Source organism: Cucumis sativus, chromosome 1, assembly GCF_000004075.3.
Source record: "Cucumis sativus cultivar 9930 chromosome 1, Cucumber_9930_V3, whole genome shotgun sequence".
Lineage (NCBI taxonomy): Eukaryota > Viridiplantae > Streptophyta > Magnoliopsida > Cucurbitales > Cucurbitaceae > Cucumis > Cucumis sativus.
Genome location: NC_026655.2, coordinates 831494 through 856511, shown reverse-complemented (window position 1 = coordinate 856511; position 25018 = coordinate 831494). Strand labels below are relative to the sequence as shown.

The following is a 25018-nucleotide window of genomic DNA, read 5'->3' as shown; positions in this document are numbered from 1 at the left end:
AAAAGAGCTTTCACTTTTAACTCGATAGGGTTTTCGTAAAAGTATATTTGACATATACTTAGAGATCTCAATGAAGAGGTGATCCATTAAAGATAGTAATATTAAAATAACTAGAAAAAATTATAAAATGAAGAAAAACATTAATTTGAGAACATTACGAATTAAATGAATGTCAAACGAAGTTAATAAATGACAAAAAAAAAAATGAAGTTGCTAATAAGGAATTAACTAAAAAACTTGTGTGACAAGATAGGATGTGATTAATAATACTCATAATATATGATTTATATATAATTATCACTGTATATGGAGAGTGGATACTATGAGAAAAACCTATAATGATATTATAGGTAATTATAATTGATGACCATTTGAGAAATAATAATTAAAGATATAGCAACATTTAAAAAAAATTGCAAATATAGCAAAACTATCGCTGATAAACTCGTATGACCTATCGGTGATAGACTAATTTTTACAACATGATCTATCAGTTATAGACACTATCATTGATAGGATCACCTCCTTTTCAGGGAGAGCTAATGCTTGTTGGGTATTTTGGTTTGACATTGCTTCACACCCAAAAAGAAGCGAGCTACGTCTGAGTTAAACTTGGAGATGGAAGTCTTCTTTCGTTTCTCGACGGTGAAGTAAGACTAAACTCATGAAATTTGACAAATTTTGCTATATTTGTAATTTTTTTAAAATGTTGCTATATACTTAACTATTTTGAATTTAATTGCTAAATTTGCAATTATCCCAAATTTAAAAGAAAAACGTTTATTGATAACAAATGAAATAAAACTACTTTTAAAATACAACAAAACAATTATAGATAGTTTCATAAATTTTGCTTTATTTTATAAATAGTTTAACTATTATTTTCTTTTCTAAACGTTCCAGTTAAAAATATATAAAAAAAAGTTAATTTTGAATATTATTAAACTCTAACATTTATGTGAAATATGAATGAGTAATTATAACTGGTGGCAATTTTAGAAATAATAATTAAATATGTAGCAATATTTAAAAGTGTGTAAATATAACCAAGTCTATCTATGTTAAATTTCACATAATATTATCATTATCAATCAATATTTACATTCGTGATAGACTTTGACAAACTTTATTATATTTATCAATTTTTAAAAATATTAATACATACATTCAATTATTTTTAAATCTAATAATTATATTTACAAGAAGTAAAATAATAGAGATAGTAAAATAATAAGTCTATCATATGAAATATATCAGCAATACAAGTCTATCAATGATAATTTTGCTATATTTGTAATTTTTTAAAAATGTTGGTATATCCTTAATTATTATTAGTAAAATAGTTATCCACCTCAATTTTTTAAAATAATAATCTTAATTATGGGCCATTTCGAAATGAAAGGAAAAGAGATCCAGAGTTGAATGGGTTTGGACTCAAAGCCCAAAGGCGGGGATGGGAATGACTTCAACAAATGGTATCGTGGGAAGTATATATAGGGGTTGGACAATAAATGTCGATCAATGCCATTCAACTTCTCCCACTCAGGAATTGGGTCCACCGATCGCGGCTGATTTGTTTATGTGGGAAGAAGCTCTATCAGGTTTGCAAATTCTTCAGAGGGACGGTGGGTTGCTAGAATTTGCTGGTACAAATTCTTTCTAATTTTGACCTCTCCTCAAAGTGGGTCCCTAATTTTGACCTCTCCTCAAAGTGGGTCCAATTCGAGCTATTCTTCCGGTGTGAAGCCTGAAACGAGTCTTCTTCAGGGGAATCTCCTCAATCTCTTCTAAAAGGGAACTCCAAAGGTATTGGCGACAATGTAAGTTTAACTTTTATTTGTTGTACCTCCTATTAGTCTTGAGAACATGTATGTTGGCTGAGTTGAGTTCCATTGTTTGAGTTTGGAGGGAGGTTCATCGTTTTCTTTCTTTTTAGTTTGGCTTATTGACCCATTAAGTTTTGGTTTGAAGGTTTGTTTGCAATGATATGAAAACCCTACCAAATTGAAATTAATGCCTAACTCTCAATCCCTACCTAAAGAAGCACATGGGCATGTTGATTGGCTCTTGCTCTCGCTCATTCTTCTCTTCTCTTCTTCTCTTATCGCCCTCGACCTTCTCTCGCTTGTTCTTCTCTTGTTCTTCTCTTATCGCCCTCGACCTTCTCTCGCTTGTTCGTCTCTTATCGTCTCTTATCGCCCTCGACCTTCTCTCGCTCGTTCGTCTCTTATCGCCCTCGACCTTCTCTCGCTCGTTCGTCTCTTATCGCCCTCGACCTTCTCTCGCTCGTTCGTCTCTTATCGCCCTCGACCTTCACTCGCTCGTTCGTCTCTTATCGCCCTCGACCTTCACTCGCTCGTTCGTCTCTTATCGCCCTCGACCTTCACTCGCTCGTTCGTCTCTTATCGCCCTCGACCTTCACTCGCTCGTTCGTCTCTTATCGCCCTCGACCTTCACTCGCTCGTTCGTCTCTTATCGCCCTCGACCTTCTCTCGCTCGTTCGTTTCTTATCGCCCTCGACCTTCTCTCGCTCGTTCGTCTCTTATCGCCCTCGACCTTCTCTCGCTCGTTCGTCTCTTATCGCCCTCGACCTTCTCTCGCTCGTTCGTCTCTTATCGCCCTCGACCTTCTCTCGCTCGTTCGTCTCTTATCGCCCTCGACCTTCTCTCGCTCGTTCGTCTCTTATCGCCCTCGACCTTCTCTCGCTCGTTCGTCTCTTATCGCCCTCGACCTTCTCTCGCTCGTTCGTCTCTTATCGCCCTCGACCTTCTCTCGCTCGTTCGTCTCTTATCGCCCTCGACCTTCTCTCGCTCGTTCGTCTCTTATCGCCCTCGACCTTCTCTCGCTCGTTCGTCTCTTATCGCCCTCGACCTTCTCTCGCTCGTTCGTCTCTTATCGCCCTCGACCTTCTCTCGCTCGTTCGTCTCTTATCGCCCTCGACCTTCTCTCGCTCGTTCGTCTCTTATCGCCCACGACCTTCTCTCGCTCGTTCGTCTCTTATCGCCCACGACCTTCTCTCGCTCGTTCGTCTCTTATCGCCACGACCTTCTCTCGCTCGTTCGTCTCTTATCGCCCACGACCTTCTCTCGCTCGTTCGTCTCTTATCGCCCACGACCTTCTCTCGCTCGTTCGTCTCTTATCGCCCACGACCTTCTCTCGCTCGTTCGTCTCTTATCGCCCACGACCTTCTCTCGCTCGTTCGTCTCTTATCGCCCACGACCTTCTCTCGCTCGTTCGTCTCTTATCGCCCACGACCTTCTCTCGCTCGTTCGTCTCTTATCGCCCACGACCTTCTCTCGCTCGTTCGTCTCTTATCGCCCTCGACCTTCTCTCGCTCGTTCGTCTCTTATCGCCCTCGACCTTCTCTCGCTCGTTCGTCTCTTATCGCCCTTTCTCGCTCGTTCGTCTCTTATCGCCCACGACCTTCTCTCGCTCGTTCGTCTCTTATCGCCCACGACCTTCTCTCGCTCGTTCGTCTCTTATCGCCCTCGACCTTCTCTCGCTCGTTCGTCTCTTATCGCCCTCGACCTTCTCTCGCTCGTTCGTCTCTTATCGCCCTCGTCCTTCTCTCGCTCGTTCGTCTCTTATCGCCCTCGACCTTCTCTCGCTCGTTCGTCTCTTATCGCCCTCGACCTTCTCTCGCTCGTTCGTCTCTTATCGCCCTCGACCTTCTCTCGCTCGTTCTTCTCTTATCGCCCTCGACCTTCTCTCGCTCGTTCTTCTCTTATCGCCCACGACCTTCTCTCGTTCGTTCTTCTCTTATCGCCCACGACCTTCTCTCGTTCGTTCTTCTCTTATCGCCCACGACCTTCTCTCGCTCGTTCTTCTCTTATCGCCCACGACCTTCTCTCGCTCGTTCTTCTCTTATCGCCCACGACCTTCTCTCGCTCGTTCGTCTCTTATCGCCCACGACCTTCTCTCGCTCGTTCGTCTCTTATCGCCCACGACCTTCTCTCGCTCGTTCGTCTCTTATCGCCCACGACCTTCTCTCGCTCGTTCTTCTCGTTCTTCTCTTATCGCCCACGACCTTCTCTCGCTCGTTCTTCTCGTTCTTCTCTTATCGCCCACGACCTTCTCTCGCTCGTTCTTCTCGTTCTTCTCTTATCGCCCACGACCTTCTCTCGCTTCTCTCGCTCGTTCTTCTCTTATCGCCCTCGACCTTCTCTCGCTCGTTCTTCTCTTATCGCCCACGACCTTCTCTCGCTCGTTCTTCTCTTATCGCCCACGACCTTCTCTCGCTCGTTCTTCTCTTATCGCCCACGACCTTCTCTCGCTCGTTCTTCTCTTATCGCCCACGACCTTCTCTCGCTCGTTCTTCTCTTATCGCCCACGACCTTCTCTCGCTCGTTCTTCTCTTATCGCCCACGACCTTCTCTCGCTCGTTCGTCTCTTATCGCCCACGACCTTCTCTCGCTCGTTCTTCTCGTTCTTCTCTTATCGCCCACGACCTTCTCTCGCTCGTTCTTCTCGTTCTTCTCTTATCGCCCACGACCTTCTCTCGCTCGTTCTTCTCGTTCTTCTCTTATCGCCCACGACCTTCTCTCGCTCGTTCTTCTCGTTCTTCTCTTATCGCCCACGACCTTCTCTCGCTCGTTCTTCTCGTTCTTCTCTTATCGCCCACAACCTTCTCTCGCTCGTTCTTCTCGTTCTTCTCTCTTATCGCCCACGACCTTCTCTCGCTCGTTCTTCTCGTTCTTCTCTTATCGCCCACGACCTTCTCTCGCTCGTTCTTCTCGTTCTTCTCTTATCGCCCACGACCTTCTCTCGCTCGTTCTTCTCTTATCGCCCACGACCTTCTCTCGCTCGTTCTTCTCTTATCGCCCACGACCTTCTCTCCTCGTTCTTCTCTTATCGCCCACGACCTTCTCTCCTCGTTCTTCTCTTATCGCCCACGACCTTCTCTCGCTCGGCGCACGGTCACGACCTTCTCTCGCTCGGCGCACGGTCACGACCTTCTCTCGCTCGGCGCACGGTCACGACCTTCTCTCGCTCGGGCGCACGGTCACGACCTTCTCTCGCTCGGGCGCTCAGGTCGATTTGAACAAAAAAACCAACCTAGTGTTTTGAAAGACTCACAGAAGCCCACGCCTAGGCGAGTCTAGGCTCAAGTCGACCATATGTGGCTTATTTGTGAAGAAGCGAGGCGTTTTCACTAAAGCCCGGTTTAGGAGCGCCTTCCTTGAGGCACACCTAGACTCAAGTCGCATTAAGCTTGAACTTTTTTATAACTAATGAGCTAGACTTTAATTAAAAAAAATATTATATAGGTTTTTTAAACCTATTACATGAAAGTTAAGAAACGCATGTCTTCATCTACCTCTTTCGCTCCCTTTATGTTTTTGCTTCAAATAATATTTTATTCCTTTCAAAGAGTAGTTTTCTGTTATGTTTTGTTAGTCTCAATTTCATCTTGGTTATATATTTATATTTTATACATTGTTGCTCTGCTCAACATATGTGTGTATATATATATTTTCTTTTTATATATAGTGCTCCTTATGAAAAAAAGTGCCTTTTTGTGTGCCTTGCACCTAGGCTCCAGGACCATTGCGCCTTAGTGGGCCTTGAGCCTTTAAAAACTCTGGACACCCGAAGTATCAAGGTGATATATATATATTATAGTTTCAAATTTTAAGTCTACAATATACATTCAAAAAGAGTTTTACTTTTAGATTTTAGGTTTTTATATATATATATATATATTATACATAATCGGGTTTGATCGGGTCAACCCGACCCCTTACTTACACAACTCGACAACCCGACTCAATATTTTTTTTTTTTCCAATTTTCTAATCCAGTCCAACACAAAATTTAACCCAACCCTTGTGGGTAATCTGGGTTGGTCGGGTTATCGGTTTCTTGACCTAATACCACATATGATTTTTTTGTTTAATTTCTTCAATGTCAGTGTGCATCTTCTTCATTTCCCTCACCGTCTACTTCATAGGCTTCTTGTAAGATAATTTACTTTGCTTGTGATTTGGTTGGATGGGCTATAACGTCAAGATGATGTTTAATATTGATGACCATGGTCGGAATGATGAATATGGTGGTACTAATGGTGGTGGTAAGGTGTTTTAGGTTTGAATATACCTTGTACAAGCAATCATGTTTGCCATCTATGATTTTGCTTTTGTTCAAGAACGTCATCTACTACTTCGGTACCAATTAATGCATCTAAGCCCAAGTCCATCCCTTGGGATGAGACCAAGCTTTGAAAAACACAATCTTCTATGTTGAAGGATAATCCAAAAGCTCCTTACTACCACAAGCAACCCTCAAAAGCTGGTAGATAATCCAAAAGCTCCTATTACACAATCAACTGGTGAGGTTGGTTCCTTCCATTCTTATTTTCTCAGGCTTCCTCTAGGGGGCAATCTGAGAGCTTAGTCGTTTTGTAATCCTATTTGAGAGAAAATCCATAAGAGGTTGGCTGTGTGGATGAAAGGGTTCTTCTCAAAAGCTGGTAGATTAACTCTGATTAGATTCGTGCCGAGTGGAATCTGGTGTATTACTTCACTTTTCAGGGCCCCTACTTTGGTGTGTAATAGCATTGAAAAGTACACGAGAGATTTTCTGTGGGAGGGGGTGGACGAAGGTCACAGTTTCTATCTAGTGAGTAAGGTGGTGGAGTTTCATGTGAGTTAAGGGGTTTAGAGATTGGTAATCTTAAGAATCTGCAATAAAGCTTTGTTGGCCAATTGGCTTTGGTGCTTTTCTCTTGAACCTAATTCTTTATGGCATAGGATTATTGTGAGTAAGCACGACTCTGATCCCTTTGATTGGACAACGAAAGGGGTTAAGGGCATGCACCGAAATCCTTGGAAGGATATCTCTTTCGAGCTCCCTACCTTGTCTTGGTTTACTTGTTGCTTTGTGGGGGATGCTTAGGACACATACTTTTGGAGGGATCAGTGGGTGGGGGAAGATTCACTTCGTTCATTTGTTTTTGCATCTTTATCATTTATCCTCTTCCAAAAATTGTATGATTTTGGAACTTTTGGTTGGATTTGAGAATCTCGTGTTTTTTCTTTCGGGTTCCGTGGGTGTGGGAGGATTCACTTTGTTCATTATTTTCGCATCTTTATAATTCCCCTTCCAAAAATTGTATGATTTTGGATCTTTTGGTTGGATTTGAGAATCCTTTTTTTTTTTTTAGGTTTTGTCGTAATATGACCAAAAGGGAAACAATAGAGGTGGCTTCTCCTATATCTTTGCTTTGGGAGGTGCAATTTTAAGGAGGGGAGAAGGGATGTTCGTGCGTGGAACCCTAATCCTAGACAAGGTTATGGGTGTAAGTCTTTGTTTAGTCTTTTGTTGGATCCCACACTCTTTAAGGAGTCGGTTTTTGACGTGGTTTTGAGGATTAAGATTGCTAAGAAAGTTAAATTCTTTATCTAGCAAGTCTTTCTTGGTCGGGTTAATACTGTTGATAGGCTTGTTAGGAGAACTTTGCTTGTCAAGCCATTTTGTTGTATGTTTTGTTGAAAGGCGGAGGAAAATCTTGATCATCTTTTTTGGGATTGTCATTATGCGTGCGTTGTGTGGAGCTTTTTCCTCCAGGAGTTTGGTGTTAGTTTTGCTAGCCTTCGGAGTGTCAAAGCGACGATCGAGGAGTTCCTCCTCCATCTACCCTTTAGAGATAAAGGGTTTTTTTGGGGCTTCAATTTCGAAGAACTTTTTAATTAATCTGTTGGTAACATTTTACTTAGATGGTCCTTGTTTTAGTAAGGGCGTTTTGGTGGGTTGATTTTTTTTTGTATGTCCTTGTATTGTCTCATTCTTCCTCACTTAAAGTCATTGATTTCATTAAAAAAACAAGCAATCCTCAAAGACGGAAAAGATAAGGGAAGTGTTCAAGAATGCCTCCCTCTCGTATCAGCTTCTTCAAGCCTTAAATTCTCCACACCCTTTTCCATCTGCCATGCACCTACTTAAACCTGGCCTCAGTATGACACCCCAATATTTCGTGGTCCCTTCCTTGATCTCCTTGATTCATATCATCCTCCCCTAACAATTTTGCTGAGTTTGCTGCCTTTGAATTGATAATGACCTTACATTCCCCTTAGGCTCGAAACTCACCTTGTCCTCGAGGTGGAAAGTTGGGAAATTTTGAGTCATTGTCTATTTGTCTTCCTAAGTGGCTTATGCTTCTGATATTTTGGACCATTTAATGAGCCATTCATCATGTGCTTGCCACTATTCCCTTGCTTTCTCAATACTCTTTTCGGAGTGAGTTGTAACTCAAACAAATCCAGATGACAGATTGATACCCTTTTGATTTTGGTAATCTTTCCACAAAGTTCATGATGATATCGTCCCACACTCTCTGGAATGGGCAAGGGTTGCAACAGTCCTGTTGGAGATACTGCTTCTATCTTGTTTCTTTGACAAACTACACATTGGGTCACATATTTTTAAATCTTCTTTCATCCCCTTACGGAATAACTCTCTTGCCATCCTTTTATAAGTCCTCACATACTTGGAATGACCTCCTAATACCGAGTTGTGGAAGGTCTGTAATAATGCTGACATACAAGGACAATTTTTTGAAATAACTAACTTGCCCTTGTAGAATGACTTTCCTTGTTCCCACGAGTATTTAGGCACCTCTTTAGGATCCTTTTCTAATATATCAATTACTTTCTCAATTCCTCGTCCTGTTGCACTTCTTGATGCACCACCTCTATGTCAATCAATGGTTCTAATTCCATTCACTGTTGTAATCGGGAAAGGGCATCCAACTATCTTACCACACATTCTAGGTTGATATAATATCTCGAAGTCGTACCCTAACAGTTTAGTTGGCCATTTTTGGAATTAAGGCTACCTCTCTTTGTTTTACCAAGAATTTTAGTGCTTGTTGATAAGAAATTATCGTTAATTTTCTTTCCAACAATTAGTGTCTCCATCGTTGCAAACTGACATTAATTCCCTCTTGAGTTATCAATTTCAATTATGAACGACAATTCGAGTTGGGATCTTAGTACTTGAGTCTTTACCTTTGTTTGACACTATCTATGGTTTAGCTCTTGGTTGTTGGTTTTTATTTGTTGCCCTATTGTTGATGTACTAGTATCTTTTGTTTTCTCTTTTATTCTTTTGTGGATACGATGGGGTGTCAACCTAGTTGAAATGTCTAGATGCACCCACTGATCCCTTGGTCTCTTTGTTTGTACTCATTGTATATCTCTCTTTTACTTTGAATTTTATAATTAATAAAGAGGTCGATCTCCTTTTAAAAAAACAAAAATAAGTTCCAATTATGAACAACTATTCGAAGTTTGGCTCTCTGGCAACGAAACCGTCAACTGTTTCATGTGATTGAAGGCCTTGGTTGCTTCCTCAGTCCATACAAACCCATTTTTCTGTAACAAATTCGTCAAAGGCTTGGCCATAATGACATAATCTCGATGAAAAAAGAAATAAAAGTTAAAATACACACGATCCATATCTATTTATCTTAAAGATTGAAGAAAATTTGTTGCTAACTTGTCTCTTTGGTTCTTTATGTCCACACACTAATCAATTTTCTCATAACCTTGTTTGTTGTTGATGCAGTTGAAGCTGTATTTGGAGTTCAACATTGTCTATACACATCCCATATTTGGAGCCCAACATTGTTTATGCTCGTCCCATTTTTTGGAGTCCAACATTGTTTATGCTCATCCCATATTTGGAGTCCAACATTGTTTATAGTCCACTGATCTCAGTATGTTCCCTAGAGTATAAAATATTTGGTAAATAGTAGGTTAAAATGTACTCGTAGTCTTTAACTTTCATCAAAGTAACAATTTTGTCTTAAAACTTTAATTCAAAACGATTTACTCCATGTAATTTCAATTTGTAACAATTTAGTTCTTAAACTTTGACATTTAATAATTTAGTCTCTAAACCTTGAAATTTATGAAGATCTAGTTCCTATCATGAAAAATATCAATAAAATTTAATTTGATTCTTCCATATATAGATCAATAAATTGATCAAGGACCCAACGTGCTTATAAACTAGAAAGACTAAATCGTTAAATGTTAATTGTTTTTTCCAAGTAGGGATTAAATTATGCTTTTAGCGGATGTGGATTTTATATTTGAAACTGTAAAATGCATAATTATAGTAAAAATGATAATTTAACAGCACACGGTGTTTCATCACTTCATGTTATAAACTCATTTATCTTTATCTATGTAAACTATAGTATAGTATAAATTATATGATATTGTAAAACAATAATTTTACAAAACTTTTGAGGTGCTATATATTCATAATTTAATTAATACTAATTTATAATCAACCTAAGATGATTTATAAATATGTTATCAAAACATATTTAAAAGTGAGAATGGATTTCTAAATCTTCTATTGAACACGTGAAATATAAAATACAACTATGATTTCATTGTTTTCAAATTTAGTTTTTAAGATTGCCTACCAAATAGGTTAATTTGCTTGTGGAGAAGTTCTTTATAGCCATATGTTTCTCATCTTATTTGAGTCCTCTTATGCACAACTACGAAATAATACGAAGTTAATTTTTAATACGATATTGCTTGTGTGGTATTACTTTTGACATGAAGCATGGAACAACCCTTCTCTGTTTTGCTCAGGATGAAATCTACCGACATTGTGGACTTGTCAAGTGATGATGAGGAAGGATTAAACTTGAAAGCCGTGAAGTTGGAGCCAGAAGTTGATGGCGGCGTGGTTTTACCAAAAGAGCACACAAAGAAGAATACCGTCAAACATGAAGACCTAAATACTGAATTTGTTAGTCAAGGATTTGATGAGAATAGGAGCCCGAATGTTTGGAGTGCTGGTCAGAGTAGCTCTAGTATATTGGATCAGGTGCCATCTCCAGCTGATGATTCTGGCCTTACATCCCCATCTCCCTTGTGTCCTGCACCAGTTTGTCGACAATTCTGGAAAGCTGGGAATTATAATGATGGAGTTGCTTCTACTGTCACTGTTCAAAGTACTTACTTTTTCCTATTTCAGATTTGGCATTTTCTAAAATTAATATGTTGTAATTTTTCAAGCTTTTATTATGGTCAGAAAAATAGTCGTCTTACCAAAGTAATGCAGGATTGAACTTTTGATCTAGATGGCTTTGTGAAGAGCTATTAGACTCCAAACCTTTGTTTCTGATGGTTTTCCTCCTGCTGGCAGGTTCCAAGGGCCATCTCCATGTCCACCCTATGTTCCTTCATTCAAATGCTACTTCACACAAATGGGCTTTTGGAGGTATTGAACTCAAGTGTGTGCGTCTGTGTGTCTTTGTTTGCTTATATTTCTATATGTCGTTTATTTGAATGTTCGAGGCAAACAATTTCCCAATTGTTTCTTCACATCAACTGTCCTTTCTATCATATTATTTCTTATAGAAAAACCACATTAAGTTTTCATCATTCTGTTTACAGCTGTTGCAGAGCTGCTTGATAACGCAGTTGATGAGGTGATTTTCTCACCTGCTTGTTTTATTTTAATCAAAATTTATGAGATGAGGTTTTATACTGTGGGTATTATCTTGTTTCTCTTGGTCAACCATTTTTTCGACTTCTCTTCTCCTCCCTCTAACCTCACCTTTCTGTAATAAAACTTTGATTAGGCATATTTTTCTTTATATTTCAAGTGCATTATGATCACTTAAAAATTGAAAAATGAAAATAAAGTACTTTCAGTGTCTAGTATTTGTAAGTTAAGGCATTGGTGTGTTCTTCTGTGCACAATCATGTTCTTACTTTTCTTTTTTGTAACGGATAGATCCCCAACGGAGCTACCTTTGTCAATGTGGATAAAATCTTGAATGCAAGAGATGGAAGTCCTGCTTTGTTAATTCAAGGTACTGTCATTTATTTGTCCAAATGTTTTTTGATATCAATTTTATATTTTCAATTAGGTCGCTCTTATCATTTAATCTGTTCAACCTTGCTATACTTGTAGATTAAATTGCCTAATAAGTTAGCTTTCAATATTTGACCCCTTTTTTCTAGATGATGGAGGTGGAATGGATCCTAAAGCGATGAGGAGGTGTATGAGCTTTGGGTTCTCAGATAAGAAGTCAAAATCTGCTATCGGACAATGTATGGAAATTTGTAATCACTTTCTAATGTTACATTTTAAGCTTCTTCCCTATTGTATTTATTGGTTCATTTGTAGCCTTCCAGATGGAAATGGTTTCAAAACCAGCACTATGAGACTTGGTGCAGATGTTATTGTTTTCAGTCGGCACGTGAATAATAGGTTTGGCTCTAAACCTAATAATTGAATAAGACAAATGTTAAAAATTTGTACGTATGAATGTCTTAGTTTTGGCCATAAATGGTGATATTTCTTTTGTCCAAGACGTTTGTCTTATTGATTGGACAGCCGGTTGTAAATAAGATACTTATGTTTTTTTTTTTTCTTTGTGAAACTTATTTGATTAGACAGGATTACCACTAGACTTCTTTAGATCTATATGATGCACGGCATTTTCCATTTCACCTCCGTTTAGAAAGACTAAAAGAGTGGTTAAACATTTTTTTCCTTCTTCCCTGAGGTTCGTTTTTTATGTTCCCAGGTCCAGGGTATCAACGCAGAGTATTGGTCTTCTATCTTATACATTTTTGACCCGTTCAGGCTACAACAGAATTGTAGTGCCTATGGTAATTCACTCTCGTTAAATAGTTATAACTTATATGTAGCTTAGAACTTTTTCTTGTATGTTTCACCGTTGTGTTTGGTTATGTGCAGAAGCAAAATTGAAGTCCTCTTCAATGTTTTGTTAGTATTGCCAAATTTGATGTTTTGCATGTTAAATGACAAAGATGAACAGTGGAAATTGATATTCATTTGAGGTTATGGCATCCTAGCATCATAAAGAAGCTGGTCTGAGGATACATCATAAAACTTAGCTTTGTTTCTAAAGGGGTGACTCCATAAAACCCAACATAGGGAATGTTGTAAGTAAGATCCAACCAATCGTTGATGTATGAGAAAGAGCTTGGCGGTAATATGAGAGAGTACTTTAATGTAAAGTCTTGTTTAAGATGAGAGGAAGGGCTATTGTTTCACTTTTCAAAATCACCTAAGGTGTAATTCTTGAGGCACGCCTGGTGGATAGGCATGCCTTGTAATGCACATGTACATGGTCAAGGGAGGCTCAGACCAGTATGTATAGAGGCATAGACAATGTGCTTCTACCTATGAGGCGTGAACCTTAGTGAATAGTGGGAAAAAGAAATTTGGCGAGGAGGTTGGCGGTGGTAGGATTTGATTTAATGGGATATTTAATTATGAGGTGAGATGTCGGCGGTGGTGGGATTCCATTCCATTCCGTTGTCAAGTAATAAAGAGGTGCCTAAATACTCGAGGATGCCATAACCTCAAATGGATATCAAATCGAAGTAGTCAGTTTTAATCGGTTAATGGTGTTATAAGTAAAAGTGACTAATTCATGGCTTGGTCTTATACCATCTCATTGTATAGGCTCACTCATTATCACTTCTTTTGTAATGAATACAGAGTAGGTCGTATCCATAGTACCCCATAATAAGATGCTCAACCTTATTGCTATAGCAGAGACCCTTTAGACTATTACTTGAACTTGATCCTCATTTATTTGATTCTGAATTTGTAATGAACAAATCTCTTCAAGAACAACTTTATTGAATAATAGAATAGTTTAACATTCACAAATCATAAGTTTTAGGACGTAAAACCCAACAATAGCATTTTTAAATGTGTACATTCTTTTGTTGTTGGGAGAATCTATTTCATTTGTACCTTTCTTGATGTGTTGAATAACTGAGAAAATTGTACTTCATGAATATTGGACAAATTTAACCAAGTGAGGAGAATGATTGTGAACAAAGAAAAAACAACCAAATACATGAGGAGGTAAGTTTCAGGAAAAACTTCATTGGGTTTGATTTTTGGGACAACATGAGATTCAAAATTGAGAATCCGACTAGGCATTTAGTTTAAGAAAGCTTGATATGAAAATGGAGTCATCAACTCTTAGCCTCCTCGTGTTGTTCCTTCTCCAAGGATCTCGATTTTGTCTCAGTGCAAGTTGATGGATGTTTGATATAGTCTTTTTGTCTTTTTATTTGTATTTGTATTTCTTTGTACTTCTTTTGGTTTTGTTTTGCCTTTGGACATTACTACTTTGTTTTGGTTTTTAGTTTGTTTGGATATGATGAGGGTGCTATGGGGTGTTAACCTAGTTGAGATTATAATTCTCTTGTACTATGAGCTTTTGTCTTATTATATTATATTAATAAAGAGGCCGTTTCCTTTTCAGAAAAAAAAAGACCTCGCCCCCAAAATCATTTAGGATCATGATTGACAAACAAACAGCCAGAAGCTTTTTTTACTTTTATTTAAAATTTTTTTATGGTTATTATTATTATTTAATTATAACGGAAAGAAAAACTTTCATTGAGAAATAAAGAAGAAAGATAGCCAAGTGAAAAGTTGGAATTCAGGCGCTTTCCTTTGGTACGAATCATTGGAGTTGGCATTTCAAATGGAAGTTGGAGAAGTCAGAACCCTTGCTGCCATTGAAGACTCCTCGGGGAGTTACATAGCTTGAAAGGAGCGAAGAGCTTGATCGAGCTGGGAGTATCGACTGGATAGGATCAAGGGAGTAGAGTGACCTATCTGGCAGAGGTTAGATATAGTCCTCACTGTATCGGATTGAATATGCTTCTTTTGCTTTACCAAGTTTACAAGGGAAAGTAGCGTAGCGCAGTGCGTATGCTCATTCTTCTTTTCGTAGCAGTTGAACTTATATTCAATGATAGAATACACATACATTCTAAATCCAATCCCCCAAAAAAGAAAGGTCTCCAGCTATTCAAAATCACACCTATAGATTAATTACAATAGGTCTTCGAAATTGAAGCCAAAGAGGAACGTGAAAATGAAAAAGGAACCAAAGCTCCCTAAGATCCCTCTCCACTTTTTTGAACACCTTACTATTACGATTGAGGAGGAACTCCTTGATCGTAGTATTGACATTTGCACGACAAAAAATCAACATGCCAAACGTCTGGAAAAAGGAGTCTTAGACACCACTTGCAAAGTCACAATACAAAATGGCTCAACAAGCAAAGGGATCTTTCTGACAAGCATATCCAGCTTGTTAGCACGACCATGAAGAACCTGCCAAGTAAAGAAACTCACCTTTCATTCCTCGAAAGCATCGAAAAGACCAATGGTACTTTAAGGCGTTTAGTTTTTCTTTCTACAATTCCATTCATGAACTTGTGCGAACAACACCATGAGATGAAAGAAATGTTTCAAGAGTTGACTTGAAATAGTTTCCGATGTTGTTTTGAGGACCTGAATTTGACTTCGAGTTTAAGTGGGAATCATAGAATGGTAAGGTTGAAGATATTTGACGTCTTAAATTGGAAGGTTCATTTGAATGGTGTGGAGAGAAACTTTTTGGATAGGTTGTTGAGGACCTTTAACTTGGTCTGTAAGAATCTTGAGAGGTTGATGAGGGAGTTTTTGTGGAAGGGGTTGGCAGGGGATGAGGTTAGTTAAGCAGTAGGTGTTTTTGGTTTTGAAGCAGATTGATTTTGGAGGTTTGCGTATTGGGTGTTTGAGAGTTACACTATGAGGCTTTTTTGGCCAAATGGTTGTGGCGGTCCCTTCATTCAAGTCTTGCAGGTTGTGTTATAGAGTGGTGATGAGTAGGTATGATCCTCATCCTCTTTTAGATAAAAATATATTTTGTGGAGAAAATGAAATAATACAAAGGCATAAAAAAAACCAGCCCACAAAAGAAACGATCTCATCCTTTTGAGTGGACTTTGAGTGGGGACATAATCTATCACTAGTATTAACATGGACAAACGCATGGGATAACACTTTTGCTTCCTAAAATGTGGTTAGATGAAGTCTAAACAGAAAATTACCTTATTCTCAAGCTGGTGATCTATTGCAATTACATTCTGCTCTTATTTATTTTGCCACGTTATTGATAGCTCAAGGTTGGTGACCAGCTATGCTAATGATTAAACCAAAAACAAGTTTTTTCACATCTTGATAGAAATCTGTTCATCTTTTCTGTGTAGAACCGTTTTGTGTGATTACATTCTCTTTTGAAAAATATAACCCCACTTAGCCTTGCTTTTTGATTTAAATTTGTTCCTGTCTAATGTCTAGGTTGTGCATATTGGCTTTTTTCTTTTCTTTTCTTTTAAGATACTTTTTTAGAATTATTTTACTGCCTGTGGAGATTCCTCACCCTATGCACTTCTTCAAATATGGTGCTGGTTTTGTTATCCTTCTCTTGTTGGATCTCACTTTTTTAATGCAATGGCGTATTAATGTTTCATGTTTGTACTGCAGGTAGATTATCAATATAACACATCAAGTGGCAAAATGGAAATATTGCATGGGAGGGAACGTTTTACATCTAACCTTTCCATACTTCTACAGTGGTCTCCGTACTCATCTGAGTCTGAACTTCTTAAGCAAGTAAGATGTGTTCAACCAACCTCCTTTTGACATTAATTGTGTTCTGGTTGCTGCAGAACCAAAATTAGCCTCAGAAAGGAATGTAACTTAGTTTCATCTCCACTCTCTCTTTCTGTTGAGAAAACTAGGATTTTTTTTGAAAAGGAAATGATTCTTCATTAATAAATAAATTGAGACAAAAGCTCAAAGTACCAGAGGAATATACAAGAGTATTCTAAAAAACAGGGATTAGTAGGTGCACTTTGGACTGCTTAACTAAGTTTTTATTATAAGAAATATCTTTCATTGATGTATGTGGAAGTATCGGGGAGGGGTGGGCAAGAGCCCAAACCCAAAGGAGTTACAACAGATTTCTCCAATTGGTTATAAGAGAAGTGAGATCAAATGCATTAAAAAAAGTACATTTACACCAAGTCATGGCTAGGTAGATAGTAAGTTCCTATATTGTGTCATAGGACCTTTCTTTTTCTTTGAAAGTATGGTTGTTTTTTTCTTTTCAGATAGTCCATAGGAAAGCACAAATGAAATGATACTATATGATTTAGGGTGCCCACATGAGCGTGTATGTGAGAATGCTTTGAATTTCATATGGGGAGGTGTTGACCAACCAAAGGAGATGGTGATTTCCTTTCAAAGTCGTTTAACAAAATGGCAATGGAAGAAAAGATGGTTGGGGTCTGATAATCTGAGAAGGAAAGGTGGCAGCATTGGGGCAAAAGGGAAATGTGTGGGTGGCGCTTGTGGATTTTATCAGTTGTATTGATAGCGTTGTTTCCAATTTCCCACAAAAAGAATTTAGCCTTTTTTGGGTAGACGTCGGTCCAAGTGGCATTGAAAAGAGAAGAGTTTGTTTCCTCATCTTTTGTGTCCAAATCCATTGCCAATGATTTGGAGGTGGAGATCCCATTTGTCGAGTTTCCAAGTCCATTTGTCTCTAGAAGTAGTTGGATTGACAGTGGATAGGAGATTCATCAAAGCCAACCAATCTTCAAATTCTTTCTCTTTCAAGTTTCTCCTATAAGAGATGTTCCATTCATGTTTATCTTCCCAAAAGTTGTTCTCAGTAGCTGGTTTTTTTGTAGTCAAGTTGTACAAGGGAGGAAAGAGGGTAGGGAGGGAGGCATTACCAATCCAACAATCATTCCAAAAGGAGGTGTTTTTTCCATTTCCCACTTTGATTGACTCTATCCTTTATGAGGTCAAGGTGTTGAAGGATGGATCTTCATGGTCCTTTGACTGTGTTGCTGAAATATGAGTTTGGGCCAATGGTGGGGAAATCGCCCCACATTTGGCCATAATGATTTGTTTTGAACTTTTTTCTTGCTCTTAGTATAATACTCTTGTACTTTGAGCTTAGCTCTTTTATTAATAATGATTTAAGAGGCTTGTCTCCGTTTCAAGAAAAAAAAATGGTTTCCAAAGGCATTTTCTTCATGATCATATCGCCAAATCCATTTTGCAAGGAGAGCCTTGTTTTCGTGTTCAATGCTTTGGATTCCCAAACTCCCATGGGAACGAGGTTTGCTAACCTTATCCCATTTGACGTTGTGAGTGCCACCTTTCCACATAAAAGACCTGTATAATCTTTCGATTTTAGAAATCACCTTAGATGTCATTTCTTAAAGTGATAGGTAGTATGTAGGAAGGCTAGACAAAGTGACTTGGAGGAGGGTAAGCTGGCCACCCTTGGAGATATTGGAGTGGTTCCATGAATGTAATATTTTCTCAATCTTCTCAATAACAGGATTTCAACAAGTGATTGTACGGGGTTTGTCAAACAGAGGAAGACCTAGATATGTACCCTGCCATTGACCAACCTTGCAGCCAGCCATGGGATGTAGCAATTGATCTAATGTCTGCCTTAGTCATATTGGTACTCACCAGTTCGGATTTTTGGTGATTGGTGTTTAATACTGATGCATCCTCAAATATTTTAACAAGGCTAAAGAGATTTTTGATCGAGTTCAAATCATTTTCTGTAAAGAGGATGGTGTTGTTTGCGAAGAGGAGATGGATTGGTAGTAAATTTCTTCCAACATAGAAAGCTTTGATACAGTCATGATCATGTGCTTCAATCATCATTCTACTGTAATAATCCATAACAATGACAAAGAATGGTGAGAGCGGATCTCCTTTTCTGAGCCATCTGGTAGCTTTGATTTTACCCCTTGGTTGGCCATTGATAATGATTGAGAAGTTTGTTGTGGAGATGCAACCTTTTATCCATTTACTCCAAAGATTTCTGAAACCTTTGATTTTTAGGATCATATTTAAGAAGCCTCAATCAACCTTGTCAAACGCATTTTCTATATCACAATTCCTTGTTTCCTTTGGTTATAGCATATTTGAGATAATCTCATCAGCAATCGTGATGCATCTTGAATTTGTCGGTCTTCAACAAGTTCTGATTGATATTTTGGGATGGTGTGTGGAAGAACTTTTTCGAACCTATCTGAAAGGACTCTTGCAATGGTTTTGTATAGACATGGAATCAAGCTGATAGGTCTGTTATCTCCCACTTTTTGTGCATCAACCTTTTTTGGAATGAGACAAATATATGTTTCGGTATTGATAATTCCAGATCTTTGAAAATTTTGAAATACCTTTAAAATGTCGTTTTTGAGGATTGTCCAATTTTTCTTGAAAAATTCAGCAGAGAAACCATCTGGTCTGGGAGATTTGTTATTACCTAGGTCCTGAATAGCCTTGTGAATTTCCTCTTCCGTGAAGGGTACTTCAAGGTTTCTTGCCTGTTCTGTGATAGGATTCCATTGTTCTATGTTGGGGAGAAATCTTTGAGGACTTTCGGTGATCAGCTAAGAAGCACGGACACTTCATATTAGAGGTGGTATCGGTGTCGGAAACTTGGAGGACACGAATTCGTCCGGACACGTTGGGGACACGTGTCCAATACGCCAAACACCGTGTCCTATTTTTTTTTTTTAATTGTCCGGACACGTTTCAGACACGTCCGGACACTCCCAATTGCAATTTTTAGGTGAAGCCCAAGCCCACTTACTTTAGCGTTATTAATATGTATATTCGGTGAAGCCCAAGTCCAGTTACTTTAATAAAGACACAAAATATAAAAGTATTATATACAGATTAACATAACCCTCAAATCTCCTTGTTGTGCACTCTCCCTCACTTCTTTCATCCCCATCTTGTGGTCAATGACACAATGACATTTTATGTTTTTTTTTAGTGAAGAACATTTAGTTTTTTTTTTCTTTGTGAGGAAATGAAGAATGTTTAGTATTTTGTGACAAATTTACATATATTATAAAAAAAAATTGATTTTAAAAAAGAGCGTATCCCTAACGTGTCCGTATCCTATTATTTTAGAAATTGGTGTATCGCCGTGTCCTATCGTGTCCGTGTCCATGCTTCTTAGGTGATCAGTATGCCCCTCACTGCGCCATTTGATTCCAAAGCTATCCATCCATTATTCCGAGACCTCCAAAGTGACTGAATAAGATACGTAAAACAATATTGCTGTCATGACAACACCTAAGTTCCAATCTCTGAGTCTTTTACGTTCACTACCTTTTTAGGAGAAAAAAGTCATGTTTTGCTTAACTCTTGTGAAGATGTGAAAATTCCAAATTATGAAATTACTATAGTTGCATATGCATTTGTTCTAACGTTTTGCAAGTTAAGTGCAAGGCATGCTGAATTACCCTGCCATTTAACACATTTTATTATGCAAAGCATATTTTAACTGTTCTGTACAAACCAATTTTGATGCCCATTTTTTAACCTATTTCACTCTGATGGCAGTTTAATGATATCGGATCTCATGGCACAAAAGTAATCATCTATAATTTGTGGTATAATGGAGACGGCAGATTGGAGCTGGACTTCGATACAGATCAGGAGGTTCAAATGCTTCTTTTTGTTTGTTTGTTTGTTTGTTTTTCTTTTTAATTCACTGTTTTATTTGGGAAGATTTTTCTATTGATTCTGTGTTAACAGGACATTTGCATTGACGGAGATGTAAAAAAAATGGCTGCTCTCCCCGCATCGAAGGCAATCAATGAGCAGCACATTGCTAATCGATTGCAATATTCTCTCCGTGTAAGCTTGAGTTGTGAAAGGATTGTTACAGCTTCGTCTTACATAGGACTTAAGTTTTGTACTTACACTTTACGCATCTCAGGAATATTTATCAATATTGTATTTGCGGACATCTGAAAATTTCAAGATAGTATTGCGTGGGAGGGTTGTTCTGCATCACAATCTTGCTGATGATCTCAAATATATCCAATACATTTTGTATAAGCCTCATAGTGGTGGACATGTGGAGGTAGCATTTATCTTTTCATTCATGTTTTTTCTTTCTTTCTTTTAATTTTTTTGGTGATTTTCCATGTTGATAGTTATTTGGCTCAGCAAATAAATGGCCCTCAGAATGGAAACTTGTCGTTTGTTGTCAACAGGATTAGCAATGAGAACCTTATAGCTCTTTGTGGGGACACTTCTTTTAAAATTATTTTTGGTCTATGTTTTTGGATTTGCTTGTAAGAGGTTATAAATAAATATATCTAAGCCTAGTTTTTGGAAGTAACTAAGTCTCTCAAGTGCTTTTTGTGAACTCATGTACTTTTCTCTCCTTTTCCCATATATCAATCATCCATCTAATTTATCGTGTATCTTGTAAGAAATAAAACAAATGAGAAAAAAGAAAGAATAAATAAAGAAAGAGTGAAGTGATGAAGATGGAAACATATTTAACTCTTTTTTCTCTATTCAGGGTGTGGTTGTTACTACAATTGGGTTCCTGAAGGAGGCCCCAGATGTCAATATACATGGTTTTAATGTTTACCACAAAAATCGTTTGATTCTGGTAAGTTCTCTCTCACTTTTTGTCCACATTTTTCTGACCTATAGCATATTATCGTTCCTTCTCCTTCCTCATTTTAACCATTATAGACCTTTTCTGTTTCCATTTGATGTGTTTCTGGGTATCCCGTTTTTTCTTATTGATATATTAGCTCTATGTTGAAAAATGGGTATGGTATTAATTAATCAATATTCAAGCTGAAGTTTTCTTCATGATCAAACGTCCATTTGTTTCTTCTCGGTCTCAGATTTTACTATTTCTTGTCACTTGTCTATTGGTCCATATATATTGGTGAAAGATTGGATTCTGGTTCTTTTCATGTATATATTTTTATGATATAGAGATGAAGATATATTTAATCAAAATATTTTTTAAAACTAGATGCTTCCTTTAAAATATATATTAATCACGCCCATTGTGAATGTAATCTATTTCAACTATACTTAAGCTTTTGTGAAAGTATTTTATAGTTGCTCTTGTGGTCTTTTACAATCTTACATCAGCTTTCAGGCTCCATATATGCTCCCACGTGTGGTTCTTTATAGCATATATGTAAAGGATCTGACTGGTTTATTCTTCCATATTTGGTCTCACAAACACAATGCATCAGTGATCAGACTAATATCTTTTTATGTAATTTGCCAGCCATTTTGGAGGGTTGTGAGCTATTCAGAAAGTAGAGGAAGAGGTGTTGTTGGTAGGGCATTTTCTTTCATAATTTGCTTTGTTTTACACGTGAGCTGATGGTCATTGATATATTCCTTTATATCTAAAGGTATTCTCGAAGCAAATTTTATTGAGCCTACACATAATAAACAAGACTTTGAGAGAACTCCTGTTTTACAGAAGCTTGAAGCTCGTTTGAAAGATATGACTTGGGAATACTGGTAAACTATTTGCTAAAAGCTTTTGGCCATTATGATCACATTTGTAGGTTTCTTTTTTGCCTTTCCTTTTATGGATGCATGAGTCACTCGGCTTTAGTTATTTCTCGTGTCTTTCCATCATTTTGCCTATCTATCTATCTATCTGGCAGGGATTGTCATTGCGGACTTGTTGGGTATCAAGTTAGAAAACAATTCCGTGTGACAACGCCCTCAAAAACACCATTCAACATAAGAGTACCTGCTGGCAAGGAACATCCTCAGATGTTGAATCAACGTGTTCCATTGGAACATCCTCAGATGATGAATCAACGCGTCCCGTTTGCAGTCACAGAGACTAACGGAAGACCTGAACAATTCACCCTGGAAACACCCGGAAAATCTAGAGAAGGTATCTACTTGGTTGATTATCTATTCATCACATTACTTAATGTCCGCTTTCTATAGTTCTAAAGTTTGCTGTTGGTGCAGGAGTATGTATGAAGAGAAAGGCCGATGTTCTCATAGAAGATGAACAGGTGAAAGGGCTTAAGACAAAATTTTCTCCATTTTTTGTTGTATTCATTTCAGCTCATGGTTTGCTTCTATTGTGTTAATCCAGTTCTATCTATAATGGACCAGAATGATATAAAATTCTATTGAGACTTGTATTTTATTCGTATTGGTTGGCCTTCCTATTCCTATATATAAATTACTAATCCATTCATGGAAACCTATTTAGTCACCATATTGTTACTTGCAGTTTTTTTCTCTCACGATATTTTAAATGCCACAACTTTAATTTTGTGTCATTGTGCAGTCTGGAAGTGCTCGTCATCAGAACAACCAACAGGGTAACATTTTGTTGGAACAAAATACGAAGCTTCGTGTAAAGTAAGTTAAGAGGAAATATATTTGATGGTTTAAAACTGAACTTCATCCAATCCACATATAGTTTCAGATCAGCAGGAAATGAACTGTCATGTTAAGTTTTACAAGTTACGACACTAATTTTGCCTTGTTTTTCTGTATAGTTGTTCAGAGTATGAAAAGCGGGAGGAAGAACTTAATCTCAAGGTATAAAGTGGAACAATTCTTGAATGAAAAAGAGAAATCTTACGAAGAAAATCATACTTCACTGTTTTTGACCTTGTGGCATATCTCCACTTTTTGATTGTTGAAATTGGAGGGGACCTCAAGGTTACTTGGATAGCTAATTAGCTTTGAGATAGAATCCGTGTTATCTCTTACTGATGTTACTCATAAATTGGACATTGAAAATTAAACAATTTATGTTCATTCATTGCTAAATTACTGCAATGTCACATGGTGCAGGCAACACAGCTTAGGAGCAACATTCAGGAAGTTGAACTCGAGATAAAGCGGCTGTTGGATGAGTTAAAATCTTTAGAAGCGGTTAAGGTTGAATGAAGGCATATACAATGTATATTCATTTTGGTTCTTTTTTTAGTCTTTTAGCCCCATGGATAACATAACCAAATGTGTAGCTGAAAATCTAAAAAGTCCATATCAGTTTTGATACGAGGCCGACCCTTCTTCCCACGGTCAGTAGTATGATGACCCCTTGATTTTGCGCTCAACACTTTTAGCAGCTACCTGAGATCTGTGTTTTTGGCTCTCGTGTGTCAGTTTCCTTGACGGGAAAATTTCCCACTTGTATAGAAATGAATCCCACCTTTTGTAACTAACCAAAATGCCCAACATTCAAGTTAGTTATGAATTTCATTCGTATATAAGTTGTGCATTTTCTTAATTCATGCTGTTCGTTTTTTTCTAAATGAACACCGTGTATTTATGATCTTTATTTTATCATTATTACTATTATTATTCGTATTGTTAATTTTATTTTGCGAAGTACACCAGCACTTTTGATTGAAATCATTCTCCATTTGTTGGTTAAGGAAACAATTGACAGAAAATTTGATGTTGTCAGATACTATAATGATAATGCAGAAAAAAGTATTTGAAAAAACGTAAATTCAGCTTTTGATTATATTGGTAAATATTTTCGTTTATTTTGTTTTGTAGAGTTATATTATTTGACATTAAAATCAATAGTCAACATGTCATGTTTGAATGTATATTGTATATGTTAAAATTAAATAACATGAATGTAATTCTAAGAAGATTGATATTCTAATCATATACGTTTGAAAATGTTTTTTAAATGTAATTGACATACTAAGATACACCTTTGTGTTAATTGAATTTTGCATTAGTTAGTCTGATACAACAGTGTAATAGTTACAATTGTTTTCTTGAACTAATGATGATATATTACACCTTACTTTATACAACTCATTTTTCTTTTCCTTTTAAATTTGTCATATAGATTTACTCAAATACGCAATATAAAGTATAAATAAACTACATATATTAAACATGTCAAAATTAGACTTAACCATTTAATGTCAATATCATATTAATATAACTAAGATATACCATCATAGTTTAAAATAGAGTAAAAAATAAATGAGATAGCTATTAGATTCAAAATAATTAAAGTATATAACAACATTTTAAAAAAAATGTAAATATGTTAAATATGATAAAAGTTTGATAGAATATATTACAAATATTGATCTCTCACTAATCAACCATCGATAAATATATTTTTTAAAAAAAGATGTTGCTATATATTTAATTATTATTCTTAAATTTGTTACTCATTCTAATTATCCAAAAAAATTTGAAAACATAAGTAAACTAATTGAATGAAATAACTTAATATCAAAATGAACCAAACGAAAAAATCCACAGTTGAAATATTAGTCGTATATCAAATGATATAGTTTATGTATGATATCAATTGACT

At 37.3% G+C, this 25018-nt stretch overlaps 1 protein-coding gene and 1 non-coding gene across 6 annotated transcripts; both read left to right on the top strand.

The window, feature by feature from the left end:
- The first annotated feature begins 1503 nt into the window (after positions 1 to 1503).
- On the top strand, positions 1504 to 23958 carry LOC101206362 (protein MICRORCHIDIA 6). Of its 5 annotated transcripts, none has more exons than XM_011658176.2 (21): positions 1504 to 1806; positions 9565 to 9715; positions 10611 to 10975; positions 11170 to 11244; positions 11421 to 11455; positions 11764 to 11842; positions 11994 to 12083; positions 12168 to 12243; positions 12563 to 12647; positions 16348 to 16476; positions 20257 to 20355; positions 20452 to 20553; positions 20636 to 20782; positions 21230 to 21322; positions 21965 to 22016; positions 22095 to 22206; positions 22356 to 22594; positions 22675 to 22721; positions 23003 to 23076; positions 23217 to 23259; positions 23518 to 23958. In XM_011658176.2, exons 3-21 carry the CDS (start codon positions 10612 to 10614, stop codon positions 23611 to 23613), a joined length of 2037 nt encoding a protein of 678 aa, XP_011656478.1. In that variant the 5' UTR covers positions 1504 to 1806; positions 9565 to 9715; position 10611; the 3' UTR covers positions 23614 to 23958. The 5 variants fall into 5 exon arrangements, 4 of the variants coding, with proteins under 4 accessions (XP_011656478.1, XP_011656438.1, XP_031740701.1 ...); XM_011658136.2 differs by having other exon boundaries at positions 1513 to 1820; XM_031884841.1 differs by having other exon boundaries at positions 1513 to 1820; positions 9565 to 9743.
- LOC116401872 lies at positions 15955 to 16093 on the top strand. The gene has a single exon (XR_004214275.1). It is a non-coding gene; the product is annotated as a small nucleolar RNA snoR2/U65 (small nucleolar RNA).
- Positions 23959 to 25018: the final 1060 nt, after the last annotated feature.